The sequence below is a fragment of the Hypomesus nipponensis genome, chromosome 2, assembly GCF_054491055.1.
Source record: "Hypomesus nipponensis isolate SF chromosome 2, ASM5449105v1, whole genome shotgun sequence".
Taxonomy (NCBI): Eukaryota; Metazoa; Chordata; class Actinopteri; order Osmeriformes; family Osmeridae; genus Hypomesus; species Hypomesus nipponensis.
In genome coordinates, this window is record NC_140362.1 from 2,074,586 (window position 1) to 2,093,102 (window position 18,517).

Consider the following 18,517-nt stretch of genomic DNA (forward strand, 5'->3'; position numbering starts at 1 on the left):
CCAACTGACACACACATACACTCACACCCCCATATACACACACACACACACTGCCCAGCCATCAGTGCCCTGGCCTTGCTCCGCCCCCACCAAGCCGTTACCTGTAGCTTCGGGGGCGTCTCTGAGGAAGTCCACAAAGTAGGCGTCCTCTCCCACGTCCAGCAGTGCCCGGGCCTCGTCGCCCAGCTCCTCCCCCACCAGCCGCGCCAGCGCGCCGTCCAGCCACACCACGTCCGCCGGCGTGGTGAAGCGGTCCGCGATCACGCGCTTGCACTCGTGCTTCCAGAGGCGTAGGAGGACCTGAGGGAGAGGAACACCAGGATATTTAACATTTAACAGCTGCAGCCTCGGTAAAGAAAAGTGTTTCTTCACATTTCATGAAGGAAATTGGATTTCACACATGCTCGGTTATAAAAAACGATAAAAGGGTTAGTGTGTGTGTGTGTGTCCCACCCGCATTTATTTAGTGATATGATATTTAACGGCAGCATCCTCAGATATTGAAAAAAACTTTCCAACACACATTTGAAAACAACAAAACTCATGCATGCCACAACTATGCCCCTGCACCATATTCTATTGAATTATTATATTGACCAGGTTGACCAGGAAAAACTCCCAGGAAAGCTCAGAGAGAAAATAGAGGAAAGCTCAGAAGGAGCCGTAGTGACGCAGAGAGGTACAGAGCACAGCCTGGACACAGCCTGAACACAGCCTGAACACAGCCTGAACACAGCCTGAACACAGCTATGCATCAGGAGCACAGAGAGGTGCAGAGCCCAGCCCAAACACAGCCTGAACACAGCCTGAACACAGCCATGCATCAGGAGCAGAGTGGAACATGACTGCTGTGTTATTCCTCCAGCTGCAGACCCACCGGTACGGAGTGCACCACCTCGGCCGTGGTTCCCAGCATGCCCTGCCAGATGCGGGACAGGTCGCGCAGGTTGAAGATGTAGTGGAACTTGGCTGGCGTAGGCAGCATCTTCACTTTGGTGTTCTGCCAGAGCAGCCTGGTGAGGGAGACCACCCTGGGCACCAGGGAGGTCACCTCCGGGCTGAAGCCCCTCCGCGCGCAGTAGTGGCCCTTCCCAATCACTCCTGCAGGCACAGGAGGGTGTCAGCACTGCTGTTGTTGCATTATCATCACAGATACTGAGCCATACTCATGACTATTGATGCATTATCATCTATTACTATTGATATGTTATTATCACTGCTATTGATCCATTATTATCACTGCTACTGATGCACTATTATCGGAGGGGATCACTACTATTCGGGGATGGGTATAGCGCATTGGTTTGAGCATTAGACAGAAGATCAAAAGATTGTCCCTTTCGCTTTGGATTAGAGTGTCTGCTAATTGAATACATGACATGCCCCAACTAATGGAAAGCATTAGCGGCCATGTGAAATTGAGCAGTTACAATTCAATTTTGCAATTCAAGATGACAGTCCTCATTAATATTATGAATTCAACGCTGCTGTTGTCATCGTGGCTGTTATTGAATGCCGACAGCTCACCGAAGATCTTGTCGATAGAGGCGTGAGAGGGCAGGGTGCAGTTGAAGATGGAGAACTGTCTCTTCAGTCTCTGGGGGATGTCGTTGCGTCCGCCCCCAGGGTGTATCATGGCTGCCAGGAAGTGGATCTCCACGATGTTGGTGAACTCACCTGGCTTCTCCAGGTTAAAGAACCCATTCTGCTCCATCAGCTGACGAACAATCTCGTTAGTGACCTAAGATAGAACAGGACAACACACAGTGTGACGTGCACAGTTAAACAGGGTTTGTTTTTTGTTTGTTTTTTAATGACATGAGTCATGCTTCATTACACAGCGGCCTTTTACGAAGTGGCCTTTTTGCCTCGGATTCACGTCTTTCGTAGCACTCCGCAAGTAGTCCGGTAACTTTTCAACCCCAGCGTAGCAGGGAGAGAGAGAGAAAGAGAGAGAGTGTGAGAGAGAGAGAGAGAGAGAGAGAGAGAGAGAGAGAAAGAGGGGGGGGGGTCTCGGGGGGGGGGGGTCTCCCCATTCGTTAATGAGAGGCATGTTGATGTTACCTGGTCTCCCCATTCGTTAATGACAGGCATGTTGATGTCATCCACAAAGACGGACATCTTCTTCCCTGCAGGAGGTCCGTAGGTAGTGCCCATCCTCTTGTCCACATAGCTCTCCAACGTTCTCTGGGGAACACACACAGTTCTCTACAGTGTTCTCTGGGGAACACACACTCTGATCTCTTCCATGTTCACACAAATACAGACATCATCAATTGTGACGTCCAAATCAATACTTCATTTTGACATGCCAAAGAAAGAAAAAAAAAATCTGACATTCACGTTGCATGACTGAGATTAGCCAGAGGGGGCGATCAATACAGCACGAGAAGGACATTAGCTCCAACACACACTGTTACATCCAACACAAAAGGTTAAACACACACCTTGATATTTTCATGGAGAAGCAATGTTCCTGGGGAAGAGTATGAGTGTGTGTGTGTTAAAGTGAGCTTGTGTGTGTATGTGAATCTGTGGTCTTGTCTAAATACCTTTCTGAGGTGGGGGGTTTGGGTTGGGGATGACACAATTTTGAATGTGAGTGAATTATCGGTCCTCACTAGGATAGTAAAACCAAACTGCGTTTGTAGGACAGAATGTGTGTGTGTGTGGTAAAGTGTCTGTGTGTGTGTGCGCGTGTGTGTGCATGTGTGTGTGTGTATGTGTGTGTCTGTGTGTGTGTCTGTGTGTCTGTGTGTGTGTGTGCGTGTGTGTGTATGTGTGTGTCTGTGTGTGTGTCTGTGTGTCTGTGTGTGTGTGGTACCTGGAACATGAGCGGAGTGGTGGCAGAGGAGAAGTTGAGGCTCTTGGCGATGTGTGCTTCAGGATCGTACTTGGACATGTACCCTTTGATGATGACGGTCTTGGCGGTGCCTTGCTCTCCAATCAACAACACAGCCTTCAACGCAGGAGACACGGAACATACATGAAATGTAACCACGTCACACCAAGAACATATGTTCATTGTCTTCTGAGAACGGTCCAAGTTCAAGATGAAATGTGTTTAGTACAATCCTGCTCTGGTTACAAACGGGCTGTAAGTCCCCACCTTGCCCTGCTTGGATATGGTGTGGATGAGGAAGTCTGTGCGGACGTTGTCCACGTTAGGGACCAGGATGGAGCCGTACTCAGGGGTGGAGTCTGAGGGGTACACATACTCCTCCACTCGGGTACTCCAGTGGACCCACTGCCCTGTGAACAGCCAAACAGCTCCATCAAGGCTTCTACTCAGTTATCTAGGGTTGTTACGTATATGATATTATTTACAGCAATGTGCAGACAGTTTCCAGCTTCCAGCTGACTTTCACATCTGGTATACTCCTGTGTCTCATAAAAACATTATTATATGAGGATTCAGCTCAGGTTTTAATTCCAGTACATAGAGATCTGTTACAGCATCTTTGCATGGTTGGTCTACCATCATCAACAGCATCCATAACAAAACACAAAGTTTGAGCATTGGTAGAGCTGAGCTCAGGGTGGTCAGTTTGGATCTACTTTCTTCTTTTGACACTTTTCACAAAACCACTTAACAATAAATACATAAAATACAAATATTTATATATCATAAAAAAACTAATATGAATGAAAAGCTGTATATGTATATATATATATATAGAGTATGTGTATATTGGGAGGGTCCATCAGCAGAGGCCAGAGCGCTCACCATCCCCGGTGACGTGGTAGTCGAACATGGTGTCGTCGCTGTCCGGGGGGATGTGGGGCAGGCGGAGGCTGCTGTGGGCTCGGAGCCAGGCCTCCACCCTCCTGCGGTCACCCAGCTCCAGCAGGGCTCCGATGCTCCACATGAGAGAGAACACGTACAGGCGCTCCATGTGCTCCTGAGACACCTCCACTCCCTGCTCCTGCACAGGGGTAGGGTTAGGGGCTGGGGGTAGGGTTAGGGGCTGGGGGTAGGGTTAGGGGCTGGGGATGGGGCTGGGGATAGGGCTGGGGCTGGGGATGGGGCTGGGGCTAGGGCTGGGGCTGGGACTAGGGCTGGGGCTGGGGCTGGGGATGTTGAGGTTGGTTAGGGTTGAGGTTATTCCCTGTGGTGTTCATTACCTTCGGGGGGATGAGACCCTGCAGCATGTTGATACTCTGCATGATCACAAAGGCCTCCAGCATCTCCATCTTAAAGTCCAGGGTATGGACGCTGAAGCGATAGAGCTCAGGGAAGGATGAGGAGAACAGCTGTCTCAGCACCTCACCCTCCTGGGGAGAGCGCTTCTTCAGCCAGCCCTGGGAGCCACACACACACAGCCACACACACACACACACACACACACACACACACACACACACAGATATATATAGATAGTTACGTTATTGACTGTTTGACTCACAACAACAACACAAAAAGCCAACACACAGGATATAATAATAAAAGGACAGGAACATATAATAAACATTGCAGTGAAATGTCATATGAATATAAAAATCAACCTGAACTGATACAAAAAAACACAGATTGGGCATGAAGCTGAAGTGACCAATATCTGAAGGTCCAGTAGCCAAAATCCGACAGAAGGAATACAGGTAAATACTCAGTTCCACTTCCACACGCACACACACACGCATGAATAAATATGCACACAAACAAACGTGTTCAACTGTAAGTGCACATACACAGACGCATGTATACGCATATACAACAGCATATTTATGCACATGCATACAGACACAAGCAGATGAAAGTGGAGTAAGATTCTCTTAGGAACATCTGGGCTTGGACTCAGGTCCAACTCCCTTTAGGATTTGTCCTCTCTGTGTGTATTCTATTGGTCTTTGAACATGGCTTAGCTTTGAAATGTCTGGAGCAACATCAAAAAAAAGAAAAAACATAATACAAGCAAAAATAAAGCGCCTTCAGATGTTTTTCCACTTTCCTTATGAAAGCAGTTGTATCCAGTTAAGAGTCTTCTATATAATGGGACTTACAGTGAAGGAATAGCAGATGGAGTATGCTTCAGTATTTAGCATGAGCTGACTGTCTACAGTATTACATGTATGTATGCATGTATGTGTGTTTGTGCTTGTGTATGTGTGTTTCTGTGTGTGTGAGTGTGTATTTGTTTGTGTGTCTGTGTGTGTGCGTGTGCCAGTGTGTGTGTCTGTGTGTGTGAGTGTGTGTGTGTGTATGCGCCTGTGTGTGTATGCGCCTGTGTGTGTGAGTGTGTGTGTGTGTATGCGCCTGTGTGTGTGTGTGTGTGTGTAACAGACCTCTAGGATGGGGCTCCAGGGCAGCACGGAGGAGCTCATGAACACCATGCCGTTCCTGGATACGGTGGCGGGGGAGGCGTTGTCGATGTTGTGCGGCTCAAACACCACCTGCAGGAACAACACCCTGCAGGTTAACATACAAAACACAATGTGTCATTATTTATGTGTTTTACAAAGAGGAGGGGCATGGGAAGGTCAGGGGTCAGGGGTGAGGGTGTAAGGTGAGGGTTATGGGTTATGGGTGAGGGTCAGAGGTTATGGGTGAGGGTGTAAGGCCGTGTAGGGGTCAGAGGTCATGGTCGAGGGGCACCTTGCAGCAGGGGTCAGGGGTCATGGTCGAGAGCACCTTGCAGCAGGGGTCAGGTGTCATGGTCGAGAGCACCTTGCAGCAGGGGTCAGGTGTCATAGTCGAGAGCACCTTGCAGCAGGGGTCAGGTGTCATGGTCGAGAGCACCTTGCAGCAGGGGTCAGGTGTCATGGTCGAGAGCACCTTGCAGCAGGGGTCAGGTGTCATGGTCGAGAGCACCTTGCAGCAGGGGTCAGGTGTCATGGTCGAGAGCACCTTGCAGCAGGGGTCAGGGGTCATGGGTCATGGTCGAGAGCACCTTGCAGCAGGGGTCAGGGGTCATGGTCGAGAGCACCTTGCAGCAGGGGTCAGGGGTCATGGGTCATGGTCGAGAGCACCTTGCAGCAGGGCGCCATGGGGATACGGTCTCCGTTGGCAAGGGTTAGGGTCTTATTGTCGTCCAGGACAGAGTTCAGGTTCTCGATCCATATCGCGTCGACTGGCCCGTCCAAAACTATCCAGATGTTTTCTCCTGTACAGAGATGGGGCGGCACTTTACACATGAACTACCATGTAACTACATGGCAACACTTTACACTTGGGTTACATGAACTACATTGTAAGTATACTTATATATATAGTATACTAAATATACTGTTTACATGTAAACAGTATTTTCCATTTGGATGTTATGAATTGGGACATATTACGAATGTAGTATCTTCCAATGAAGACGTAGGATAGGCAGATATGATTTGGATTTTAGGAGTGTTCCTTGCACATGTCTACAGCATATTCAGAGTTTGCGTGTTTTTACTGCAGTTTGCGACGCATGCTGTCCTGCCTGGTCACGGTTAGCTCTGAGATATTCTCAAACCAACCAGTCCATCAGAGTCATTGAATATTCGTAGGAAGTAGGAATATTGACTACTTAATAATGGAAATTATTTGTACATGTTAACATTTTAACACATTGTAAATGTCACTATTAATCAAATGTAACACACAAAAAAAAGAATCTACAAGTTTTCCCACACAGAGATAAGTACCAGAGAACTGAGTGACTGCTAAATAAATTATAAAAACAAAACATGGATACAAAAATAAAAGCCTGAGGTCAAACGACATCCACAGACGTTCAGACATTCCCCCAGCTCCCATCTCCATGGAGACTGTGCTTTGTTAGCATGTACCCGGTGTGCAGTGCAGACTCGATGAATAATTCATGTGAATACGGCGTCTCTTTGCAATGCATATGTTTCATGTAGTTGAGGTTCCTTCATCTCCCTCGGTCAGGGTCTAAACTATGCAGGAGACTGACTTCCAAAAGAAGGTTCTCTGCTTCTTCAAAGCTGCGCAAGAACACGAGCACAGAGTGTGAGAGGAGGCAGGAGATAGCTGTTCTCTGAGAGGGGGAAGCTAAAGATTAAACCCCAGAAACCACCCTTAAAAAAAAAAGCTGCAAATCACCTTCTTTGATGAGAAGAGGATAAGATGCATTAAAGATGAAAGGGGTCTGTACTCGAGTGAAAGAAAAGTACAACTCTCTTCATCTAGGGGTGTAGACAACCCTGGAGCCTGTTCTTGCTTTGAAGTCGACGTCTCCCAAAGGTGTATCATACCGGCTGGAAGGAGCTGTACAACGCACCCTTCATGACGCAGGTTCGTGCCTGGGCCATTGAACAGCCAACCAAAGGACATCTTGTGTCTGCACAATGGTATCTGGGTGGTTTTCCTGAAGCAGTAACCCTTTACCAAAGCGAGAGATAGACACTGAACAGGGCACTTCTGTTCTTCCGTTGTCTGCTGTGCTCTCTAAGCACTATTTGTTTCTTTGGATGAAAATGAGAACGTTCCCATGAACTCTGTTTATAAACAGGGGCTCATGGATGAAGCATGCCTTTTTAAATATGAAGAAGGGAACACAGCCTTGAGACATTTTAGTCACTGTATGATAACTGTCACGGCCACAGCCGTGGCCCCTGTGTTTGTTTTTGCCCTGTCCTAGTGTTCCCCTGTCATTGTCTTCACCTGTCTCGTTAGCTTCATTGTGTCCACCTGTGTGTCGTTTGGTTCTGTGTATTTGGGTTCCTGTTTAGTGTCCAGTGTTTTTGTCTTGTCCTTGTTGCTAATCCTGTCTGTGTGTACCCTAGCTGTTTTCACGTTTTCTGATCATTAAACCCTGTGTTCGAAGCGATGCCTCGCGTCTCTCCTGCGTTTGGGTCCTACCCTACCTCTCACCCTGACAATAACAAAGTTCTATTGAGCACGCCACCAACATGAACGCTGGTCACACTATGATTCAAGGAGGAATAAGGTCTCCAACTACACACACACACACACACTAACTGTTAGATGGACAGACCTCAATAAACAGGTCTTCTGCCACATTTGACACTTGACATTTAATGGATTTAACAGACACTTTTATCCAAAGCAACATTCAAACAGAGCATATAGAGTACAGCAGATCAAGGATTAGAACTGCAGTGTCCTAACAGCGTTTCTGTGGTACAAAGGAACACACAGTGTAAAGTAACCACATCTCAGTGCAGAGGACATTTATCTACTCTATGTCTCTCTCTCTCTCTCTCTCTCTCTCTCTCTCTCTCTCTCTCTCCTCCTCTTCCTCTTCCTCCTCCCTCCTACCTTTCTTGGCTCTGAGGGTCTTCCTCCAGAGGGTAGAGAAGATCCCGTCAGTCCAGTCGTTGGTGGCCACGTCCAGTCGGCCAAACATCTGGGGAGCGGTGATGGCCTTGGGGTTCATGCGCATCTCTCTGTGGGGCTGGCCGCAGTCTGAACACACACACACACACACACACACACTGTGAAGCGCACACATGCAGAGATGATTCAGTCAACACGCTTTTGACACTGAAGATGTCATTCCGATATGCTGTGACAAGTTTTTACAGTTTGAATCAGAATATCGTAATTGTACAAAAATCACAAAGTTAAATAGAAAACAGTCCCCATAAAAATACAACATTATATTTACATTTAGTAGACGCTCTTATCATGAGCGACTTACAGTAAGTACAAGGACATTCCCCCCGAGGCAAGTAGGGTGAAGTGCCTTGCCCAAGGACACAATGTCATTTGACACGACCGGGAATCAATCCAGCAACCTTCTGATTACTAGCCCGATTCCCTGACCGCTCAGCCACCTGACTCCCCTATATTACAAACACTACAACAACATCCTCCCTTTATTCAAGTGATATTCCAGTATGACTGTATCGGTTCAGGTATCTTTGATGCTGGCAGCAGCCTGGAGGTGTGTTTACCTGTCATGGCCCTCATCAGGGTGTGGATGCAGGTGTGTTTACCTGTCATGGCCCTCATCAGGGTGTGGATGCAGGTGTGTTTACCTGTCATGGCCCTCATCAGGGTGTGGATGCAGGTGTGTTTACCTGTCATGGCCCTCATTAGGGTGTGGATGCAGGTGGTCTTCCCGGCTCCGCTGGGCCCCAGGGCCATCATGCCGTGACGGACCCTCTGGGTCTCAAACAGCTGGATCACCTTCAGCTTCCAGGGAGGGTGGCTGATCAGGCCAGCCTCCGACACCTGGAGGCACGCAGAGAAAAGTTCTAAAGAGCTCTCTCTCTCTTCTCTTTGTCTCTTTGTCTTTCTGTCTCTCTCTCTCTCTTTCTCTCTCTGTCTTTCATTCTCTCCCCTTTCTCTCTCCTCCCTCTCTCTCTCTCTCCCCCTCTCTCTCTCTCTCCCCCCCCTTCTCTCTCTATCTCTCTCTCTCTCTCAATTTAATTCAATTGAGCTTTATTAGCATAAGAGTCATTATAACCGTATTGCCAAAGCAAGAGGCACAACACTCACCTGTTTGTCGATGGCTGTCTCCAGGTCGGGGTAGCCTGCCTTGTCCAGCTGGATCCCAGGGAAGAGGTCTTCTATCAGGCTCAGGAACAGGGGCTCATCCTCATCGATCTGTTCCACACAGACACATGCATATGGTACTGCTGGGTTTTTACCAGCATTTTCAATGACCATGTTCTTTTTTCAAGCCTGCTGCTCACCAGTTTGGACAGGTTCATGTCTCTCAGCACCCTCATGACGATGGTGGACTCGGTGTCGGTGGGATTCGCTCGCTTCGCTGCTCCCAGGGTGCGCAGAACGGACAGGATGTTGCGGAGCCCAAAGTCATAATGGACCTGCGGAAACAGGAAGGGAACAGGAAGGGAACAGAAAGTACATTGTATGTAGACAGGAAGTAAACAGGAAGTAAACAGGAAGTAAACAGGAAGTAAACTATATGAAGATATGAGGGAAATCAGCTGGCTCATCTATCAAGCTGACTTACATTCACATATATTCATACTTGCGAGACAGTCTGACTATCAGACTTGCAGTCTGATACAACCCAATACAACACCCATGACTCCAAACCCTGACCCTCACCCATTACCCTCACCCATTACCCTAACCCCTGACCCCTGACCCCTGATCCCTGACCCGACCCTGTCAAAGTCGTGTTGTTGTTCACTGAGGTCACCTGTTTAGACAGCTGCTCCTCGCACAGCTTGTAGAGGGTGAAGAACTTGCGAGCCAGCTCCATGTTGTCTATGAAGCCACAGCTGGCCAGCTTCACCCGGATGATGATCTGGCGGTCGGGAACCATCATGGCCACTGAGCGGAAGTTGATCTTCAGGTTCTCAGGGAGCTCCTGCCGTCCTGCATAGCCTGGGTTCTGATTGGTCCAGCCACAGGAGGGACATGTAACTAGCATGTAACTTACATGGTAGTTAAGGTCATTTGAATGTAAAGTGTTTAGTGCTGGGATCCTTTCCCTGGCTGTCTCACCATGGTGAGGAAGATGCCAAACTCAGGGTTCATGTCGACGCTGTCTCCGTCAGTGAAGATGAAGCTGGCGCGTCGCTCCTTCCTGCAGGTCAGCACGATGGAGATCTGCTGAGCCGCCACGGAGAGCACCGGCAGGTCGATACGGTTGAACTCATCAAAACAGCCCCAGGAGCCGGACTGGGCCAGGCCTGCCACAGCAGGAACACCACATCACACTGCATCACATCATACGGCATCGCACTGCATCACATCACACTTCATTACATCACACTGCATCACACTGCATCACACTGCATCACATCACACTGCATCACATCATACGGCATCACACTGCATCACATCACACTTCATTACATCACACTGCATCACACTGCATCACACTGCATCACATCACACTGCATCACATCACACTGCATCACATCACACTGCATCACACTGCATCACATCACACTGCATCACATCACACTGCATCACATCACACTGCATCACATCACACTGCATCACATCACATCACATCACACTGCATCACATCACATCACACTGCATCACATCACATAGCATCCCATTACATTGAATTGCATGACATTATGGTTTCATCACATGCTATATTATATAATATTTATTAGAATGACTAAATATTATATTAATTATGTTATACAATATTGTAAATACATACATTTTATTATTATGTATTATGTGATATTATGTTGCGCTCTATAACATTACTATATATTATATAATAATATAAAGTATTTACTATTATGTATTACAGTAATCCCATCAAGTCACTATATTATATTTCATTATACTAATAAATAGGCTATCATATTATGTGACATGACATTATATTTATTACATTACATGTATTATATGATATTCTATGACATTGTTAAATATTCTATAATGTAATGGAGGGAGTTCCTACCTTTGAATATCCTGCCCAGTCCTCTGAAGTCCATCTGGTCGGAGCAGTTGAAGACCACCACGTACTTCCCCAGACAGCGGCCCATGTCCTTGGTGGTCTCAGTCTTCCCCGTCCCTGCGGGCCCAGCTGGGGCCCCCCCATGCTCATGCCCAGAGCCTGGGCCAGGGTGATGTAGCACCTGACACACACACACGCACGCACATACACACGATCGCACGCACAAACACACACACACCAGTGAATGCTTTTCCGTCTTCCAAATACATAAAGAGGTTCATTTGCACTAATGGACACTGACATTATGTCTCAAAAAAAGCAGAAAAACAACGAAGAAATGACTCATGATAAAATACAGGCACAGGGCCTGAGGTCAACACACACACACAGGCACACACACACACAGGTACACACACACAGGTACACAGGCACACACACACAGGTACACAGGCACACAGGCACACACACACAGGTACACAGGTACACAGGCACACACACACAGGTACACAGGCACACACACAGGCACATACACACACACACACACACACACACACAGGCACACACACCTGTCAGTGAGTGGGGTGATGACGAGCCTGTCTGTACAGCCCAGGAACTCATTCTGGTAGACAAAGCTGACGTCAGTGATATTGATGATCATCTTGTCAGAGTCCTCGTTGAAGTAGAAACGACACTGCTTCAGCCACTCAAAGTCCATAGAACTCCTGACATGCAGGCGACACTGGGAGGGGGGAGAGAGCAAGGAGGGGAGGAGAGAAGGAAAGAGGAAGAAGGGAGGAGGAGAAGAGGGGAGGAGAGAGGAGGGAAGGGTGGAGGATGGAGGAGAGATGGAGGAGAGAAGAGGGGAAAAGGAAAGAGGAAGAAGAGAGTAGGAGAAGAGGGGAGGAGAGAGGATGGAAGGGGTAGGAGGGAGGAGAGAGGAGGTAGAGGAGAGAGGGAGGAGAGAAGAGGGGAAAAGGAAAGAGGAAGAAGAGAGTAGGAGAAGAGGGGAGGAGGGAGGAGAGAGGAGGAAAGGGGGGAGGAGGGGGAGAGAGAGGAGGAGAAGAGGGGATGAGGGTGGAGAGAGGAAGGAGAGAGGAGGAGAAGAGGGAAGGAGGAGAAGAGGGGATGAGGGAGGAGAGAGGAAGAAGAAAGTAGACGAAGAGGGGATGAGGGAGTAGGGATGGATTAGTTGTGGGCAGATTGGAGCAGTGGACGGAAACTGAAATAATGACGTATAATCCAATGAAGTACGCAAAATGTCCTCAACCCCTGATTGCAATATTACAATAGCAATACCTTCACATTGGTGTCACTGAAACAGGCCGACACAATTTCAGCAAGAATGGTTCGGGACTCACCAAGTCATCGAAGATGTCCCTCTGGTGGACGTGGATGGTGATGAGGGTCTCGTACTTGGTCCTCTCCACAACGCCCAGGTCCCTGGTTGTCATGTCGATGAGTGTGTTCAGCAGCTCCAGGAACAGCTGGTTGGTCTTGTTCATGATCTTGCGGTCGTAGCGAGCGTTGGTAAGGGCCTCCTCCGAGTCTCTGGTCCAGATCATCTGCACCCCGAGCAGACCCACCTGGACACGGTACGACAGACGGAGCTCGGTGGTTAGAGCATTGGATTGTAAGTCAAGAGGTTGTGCAAGTCCAAGTCCCTCCTCAGAACGCTGCTCTGGATGAAAGCATCAGCTTCATGAAGACCAGAACAGTGCTCTGGATGAAAGCATCAGCTTCTTGAAGACCAGAACGCTGCTCTGGATGAAAGCATCAGCTTCATGAAGACCAGAACGCTGCTCTGAATTAAAGCATCAGCTTCAGGAAGACCAGAACGCTGCTCTGAATGAAAGCATCAGATTCATGAAGACCAGAACGCTGCTCTGAATGAAAGCATCAGATTCATGAAGACCAGAACGCTGCTCTGAATGAAAGCATCAGCTTCAGGAAGACCAGAACGCTGCTCTGAATGGAAGCATCAGCTTCATGAAGACCAGAACGCTGCTCTGAATGAAAGCATCAGCTTCAGGAAGACCAGAACGCTGCTCTGGATGAAAGCATCAGCTTCAGGAAGACCAGAACGCTGCTCTGGATGAAAGCATCAGCTTCATGAAGACTTGCTGTGTGGGCAGAACGCTGAAGGTGGTTCCTATCTGAAGTCTTTCATAATACAGATTTTGGTCCTGTTAGAAATCCTTGCTGTGACATTGTTTAACTGTACTTAGTCAAGAAGTCAACACATTTAAATTGTCAGTGGAAAGCAGCAGTGTGATAGGGATAGCTCGTTTGACAGCATATCAAGGGATGAAAGGGTGTCAATAAATAATACATTTTTATCCATTTGACTTTTCGATGATGAATAACCCAGAGTGTGGCCTTTTCATTCATTGTACAATTCACAGGGACAGCGCACGATTTTAAAAGTAATCACCCCGGAGTTAGCTAGCAGCTGATTTGACATCTGTTGTCTCAGGGCAAGGAGACACTAAATAACAACTACACTACAGAAAACAGAAAACAGCACAATAGACATCAGAAGCCCATCAAGGCCAGATAGATAGATCAAGGCCAGATAGATAGATCAAGGCCAGATAGATAGATCAAGGCCAGATAGATAGATCAGACTCCAAATGCAAGGCATCGAGCGAGAAGAGTGTAAGCAGTGTAAGCAGCACTCACCTGGGCAGGGAAGGAATCCAGGAAGTCTATGAGCTGGAAGCCCGAGTCCTGAATGGTCAAGGCCGCCTGTCGGATCACCAGGTGCAAAGACCTCTGGGATTCCTTCAGGAGGGCGTTAAGCCACACCTCCACGTTGCCCTCGGCAACAACCGGACGGTCCAGCTCCACTGTCTCTCCCTCCCGGGATGAGATAGCCATGATACGATCATACATCTAACACACGCACACACACACACACAGAAACACACACAGACACACAGACACACACAAAGAGACACACGTTAACTGTTAGGGTATCTGGAGGAGGGGCAAATCTCAGGAGCAGAACATTTGACTCATCAAAAGGCCAGAGGTTGAAACCCCCTCCATTCGGATACAGAATGTCTGCTTAGTGAACACATTCAGGTTGTTTGAGGTTCAAACTTCAAAACAAAAATGAAGGGTGTTTCACAACACCTTTCACTCAAATGTCCCATCACACAGGAGCATGTGTGTGTGTGTGTGTGCGTGTGTGTGTGTGTGTTGGGTGGGTGGAGGGGGGGCTGCACCTTGTCGTGGAAGCGGACACACTTGATGTTGTCGAAGATGTTGAGCAGGTGAGCCTGGATAGTGTGGGAGTCGGAGGCCTGGCCCAGGATCTCCAGCAGGGCCGGGTCCGACACGAAGAAGAACCGAGGGAACAGGAGACGCTTCTTCTCCAGGTAGCTGGAGCCACAAGCACAGTGGTGACAGATCACCATCATGGTCTGGCAACACCACCCCCCTACTTCCCTGTGTGTTGACCCTCTACTGCCCTGTGTGTTGACCCTCTACTGCCCTGTGTGTTGACCCTGTACTGCCCTGTGTGTTGACCCTGTACTGCCCTGTGTGTTGACCCTGTACTGCCCTGTGTGTTGACCCTGTACTGCCCTGTGTGTTGACCCTGTACTGCCCTGTGTGTTGACCCTGTACTGCCCTGTGTGTTGACCCTGTACTGCCCTGTGTGTTTACCCAGTGAGGGACTTCTGGCATATCTCCAGCTGCTCCAGCAGGTGAGGCAGCAGCTGGCCCATGGTCTCGTCGCCCACGCAGGACTGCACCACGATGGGCATCTCATGGGCACGCATCATGATCTTCACCCACGACTTGTCGATGTTGGAGAAACGCTTGGCCTCCTAGCATTGCCAAGGCAGTTTAGAAAGAATGCCATTACATAGACTGTAAATAAGCACATCAAACTAATAGGTCATGAATAGCATGAGCGAACCACCAAAAGTGCATGGCCAGGTCTTATGGGGGAAACATGTAGACTCAGAAAGTGCCCTTTACATACTCTGTAACTAGAAAATAATGTTAACATTCTTCCCAGCCGCCTGTCTAATGTCACCTTGGGCAGTTGCTTGGCGATGTCTCCTCCTACGAACACTGCCTCCAGATAGACCCACAGGTTCTGCACCGTCATCCAGTTCTCTATGATGTCGGTGGTGTTGGACAAGTTCTGAACCCACTTCTGAATCTGGGCCTTGAAGGGGGTGTTGTACCTGTGAAAGACCACAGCCTCACAGTCCGATCACTGCACCACTGGAATGGCGTAATCTAATCTAATCATGATGTCATCTAAATAATTATTATTATTATTTTGCTGTTAATTTATCTCGCTCCAGTCTTTCCCTTCATTGTACAAGCTATCAAGCTTAAATTGGAACTGAACAGCTGTTCAATCAGTGTGCTAACAGTGTTAACAAAAACTGTAGTGCTTGTGAAAATTGTTCAGTTCATTGCCATCAGCTCTATGGTACAATGTAATAATAGGTGGTCTAGGATACTAATGTCATCTGGTCTATGGTCCTATATCATCTGGTCCATGGCCCTATGTCATCTGGTCTAAGGTACTATGTCATGTCATCTGGTCCATGGCCCTATGTCATCTGGTCTAAGGTACTATGCCATGTCCTCTGGTCCATGGCCCTATGTCATTTGGTCTAAGGTACTATGTCATCTGGTCTAAGGTACTATGTCATGTCGTCTGGTCTAAGGTACTATGTCATGTCATCTGGTCCATGGCCCTATGTCATCTGGTCTAAGGTACTATGTCATGTCATCTGGTCCATGGCCCTATGTCATCTGGTCTAAGGTACTATGTCATGTCATCTGGTCCATGGCCCTATGTCATCTGGTCTAAGGTACTATGTCATGTCATCTGGTCCATGGCCCTATGTCATCTGGTCTAAGGTACTATGTCATGTCATCTGGTCCATGGCCCCATGTTGCTCACCTGTTGCTCATCAGCGAGCCCAGCATCATCAGGCTGTCCTCCATGTTGGTGATGATCTCAGACGTGCTGTCCCCCCTCAGCAGCAGCTCCCCACGCGTCTTGAAGTTGGCGAAGGTGAACGTCTTGTTGTCCCACTCAGCGATCACCTGCTTCAGCTTCTGTTCGATGTCTCTCTCCTTCACGGCACTGATGCAGATGTCCTGCGAGACAGACAGCTGCTCGTGAAACTGCGGTCGACATCCACTCTGCATGCACACGGACCTCTCAGAGCCGGGGTTTCTCCTTTATCAGGGATGTCCAACCCTGTTCCTGGACAGCTACCTGCCTGTAGGCACCCCTACGACTACAAAGCAGCAACACCATGTCAGCTACACTGGTCCACAGTAACAACAGGGCCTCACCTCAATCTCCTCTTTATATTTGAGCAGCGGCGCTTCCATGATGTTGCGGAGTTTGAAGGCATCCGTCTCCACCTCAAAGCTGTGTCCCGTCACCTCTGTGATGCGCCTCCAGTGCCGCGTCATCATGGCCTTGTTGGTCATCAGCTCCAGCAGGGGCAGCACTCGTTAAACTCGTCAATGGTTTTCTTCAGGTCCAGGAACGCTTTCCACTCCTTGAGAGCGCGAGGGAGCTTGCGGCATCTTGCGGGAGAAGATCATTTTAAAACATGTGTTCATTCGCAGCAAGAGCTCGAGCTGGAGCAGCTTTTCTTAACCCTGGTCCTCTGGGACCCCTCACCTCCTCTCTTCCCTCCCCTCCATGCTCCGCATCTAAATTCCCCCAGATACATCACCCCACTCCCTATCTTCCCTTGCTGCTATGTACCACAGACGGACGAAGCACTGAGCGTTCAACGTCTTTCAAAGAAACATCCCATGAACAGTCCCCAGCACCCTGGAGCCAGCATCAGCCAGCAGGAGGGGAGCGGAGCCACTGACCTGCTCTGGAAGTCCAACAGCTCGTTGTTGATCCTCTCGATGTGGATGTCGGCCCAGAGGATGTCGTAGTAGCCGTTGACCGTGTCGATGACGCTGTTGTAGAGGCCGTAGAGCTTCTGCAGCAGGGTGAGCTGCTTCCTGATCTCCAGGAGCTGAGGGTGAGGGGTCACGGCCAGGCCAAACAGCTCCTCCCCTCCCGTGTACGTGATGTACTTGCGGAAGAGGTTGTCAAAGCGATTCTGAGGAACGAGAGGTTTAAGTTACTCCATCCATTCATCCCTCCATCCAATCATCCATAAACCCAGCCACCCCTCCAGTTGTGTAAATGAATTGTAATATTTGAATTGTATATTGAATGTAGGCCGAGTTTTCAACCTGCGTTAAACTTCACACAACTGAACCACTTTAGAGCGTTTTGATTTCATGTATGATGTATTTTATGTATTTGTGTATTGGTTTTGTATTCTATGAATATGTAACACATCTGGTTTACGTTGGCATGGATTGGTTTTGCATCCTTGAGAATGTATACTGTAACAAACCTGGTACATGATAAGCCTGTCGCTGGCATCTTGAGGTGCCAGCCCAGCAACCATGGGCCCATCCTGGGCGGACGAAAAGAAGAAGTCAAGTCAAGTGGAATTTTGTTGTCATTCCTCTATGTATCATGCAAAATGGCGTTTATTCAGGACCATGGTGCAACACGGAACAGTACGCAAGACTACATGAAGTGCGATATCTCACTTACATGAGAGTCCAGGAGAGGTCAATCCGTGTGTGTACGTGTGCGTGCGTGTGTGTTTGTGTGTGTGCGTGTGTTTGTGTGTGCGTGTGTGTGTGTGCGTGTGTTTGTGTGTGTTTGTGTGTGTGTGTGTGTGCGTGTGCGTGGAGCATCGGCGTGTCTGCCTGCACCTTGTCGTAGTCCTGGTAAAAGTGATGGCAGTCCTCCACAAACGTCTCCACGTTGCTGATGAGCTCTCCCCTGAAGTCGGGCTGCAGGGACCCCAGCTGGTTCTGCACCTGCGTGCTGCGGCCCAGCAGCTTCTCCCAGGTGTAGCGCAGGGTGTCCACCTTCTCCGCCTCCTCCTTGGCCACAGACAGCTCGTATTTGTTGAGGACAGCGTACGACTCCTTTACAGACAGGGGGATGGGACTGATTATTGACATGGTCAGGGCCACACCTAGCCTTAATCTGGGGTACCACTGGGTAATGTAGTGTCACTGGGTAATGTGGTACAACTGGGTAATGCAGTATCACTGGGTAATGTTGTAACACTGGGTAATGTGGTATCACTGGGTAATGCAGTAACACTGGGTAATGCAGTAACACTGGGTAATGT

General features: G+C 48.6%; 1 protein-coding gene across 1 annotated transcript in view; it reads right to left on the reverse strand.

Annotated features, from left to right (window-relative positions):
* The window catches only part of dnah5 (dynein, axonemal, heavy chain 5), a 69,862-nt gene that overhangs the window by 26,535 nt on the left and 24,810 nt on the right, over nucleotides 1-18,517 (reverse strand). The window contains 30 exon segments of the mRNA XM_084702240.1: nucleotides 102-300; nucleotides 878-1,101; nucleotides 1,528-1,741; nucleotides 2,065-2,187; nucleotides 2,825-2,959; nucleotides 3,110-3,252; nucleotides 3,728-3,926; nucleotides 4,126-4,302; nucleotides 5,284-5,391; nucleotides 5,968-6,101; nucleotides 8,219-8,365; nucleotides 8,983-9,136; nucleotides 9,404-9,511; nucleotides 9,601-9,735; nucleotides 10,077-10,271; nucleotides 10,385-10,572; nucleotides 11,310-11,441; nucleotides 11,444-11,487; nucleotides 11,873-12,045; nucleotides 12,665-12,889; nucleotides 13,986-14,198; nucleotides 14,534-14,690; nucleotides 14,976-15,139; nucleotides 15,352-15,505; nucleotides 16,240-16,439; nucleotides 16,641-16,792; nucleotides 16,795-16,880; nucleotides 17,178-17,416; nucleotides 17,720-17,782; nucleotides 18,090-18,308. Coding sequence (XP_084558366.1) covers nucleotides 102-300; nucleotides 878-1,101; nucleotides 1,528-1,741; nucleotides 2,065-2,187; nucleotides 2,825-2,959; nucleotides 3,110-3,252; nucleotides 3,728-3,926; nucleotides 4,126-4,302; nucleotides 5,284-5,391; nucleotides 5,968-6,101; nucleotides 8,219-8,365; nucleotides 8,983-9,136; nucleotides 9,404-9,511; nucleotides 9,601-9,735; nucleotides 10,077-10,271; nucleotides 10,385-10,572; nucleotides 11,310-11,441; nucleotides 11,444-11,487; nucleotides 11,873-12,045; nucleotides 12,665-12,889; nucleotides 13,986-14,198; nucleotides 14,534-14,690; nucleotides 14,976-15,139; nucleotides 15,352-15,505; nucleotides 16,240-16,439; nucleotides 16,641-16,792; nucleotides 16,795-16,880; nucleotides 17,178-17,416; nucleotides 17,720-17,782; nucleotides 18,090-18,308 — 4,804 coding nt within the window.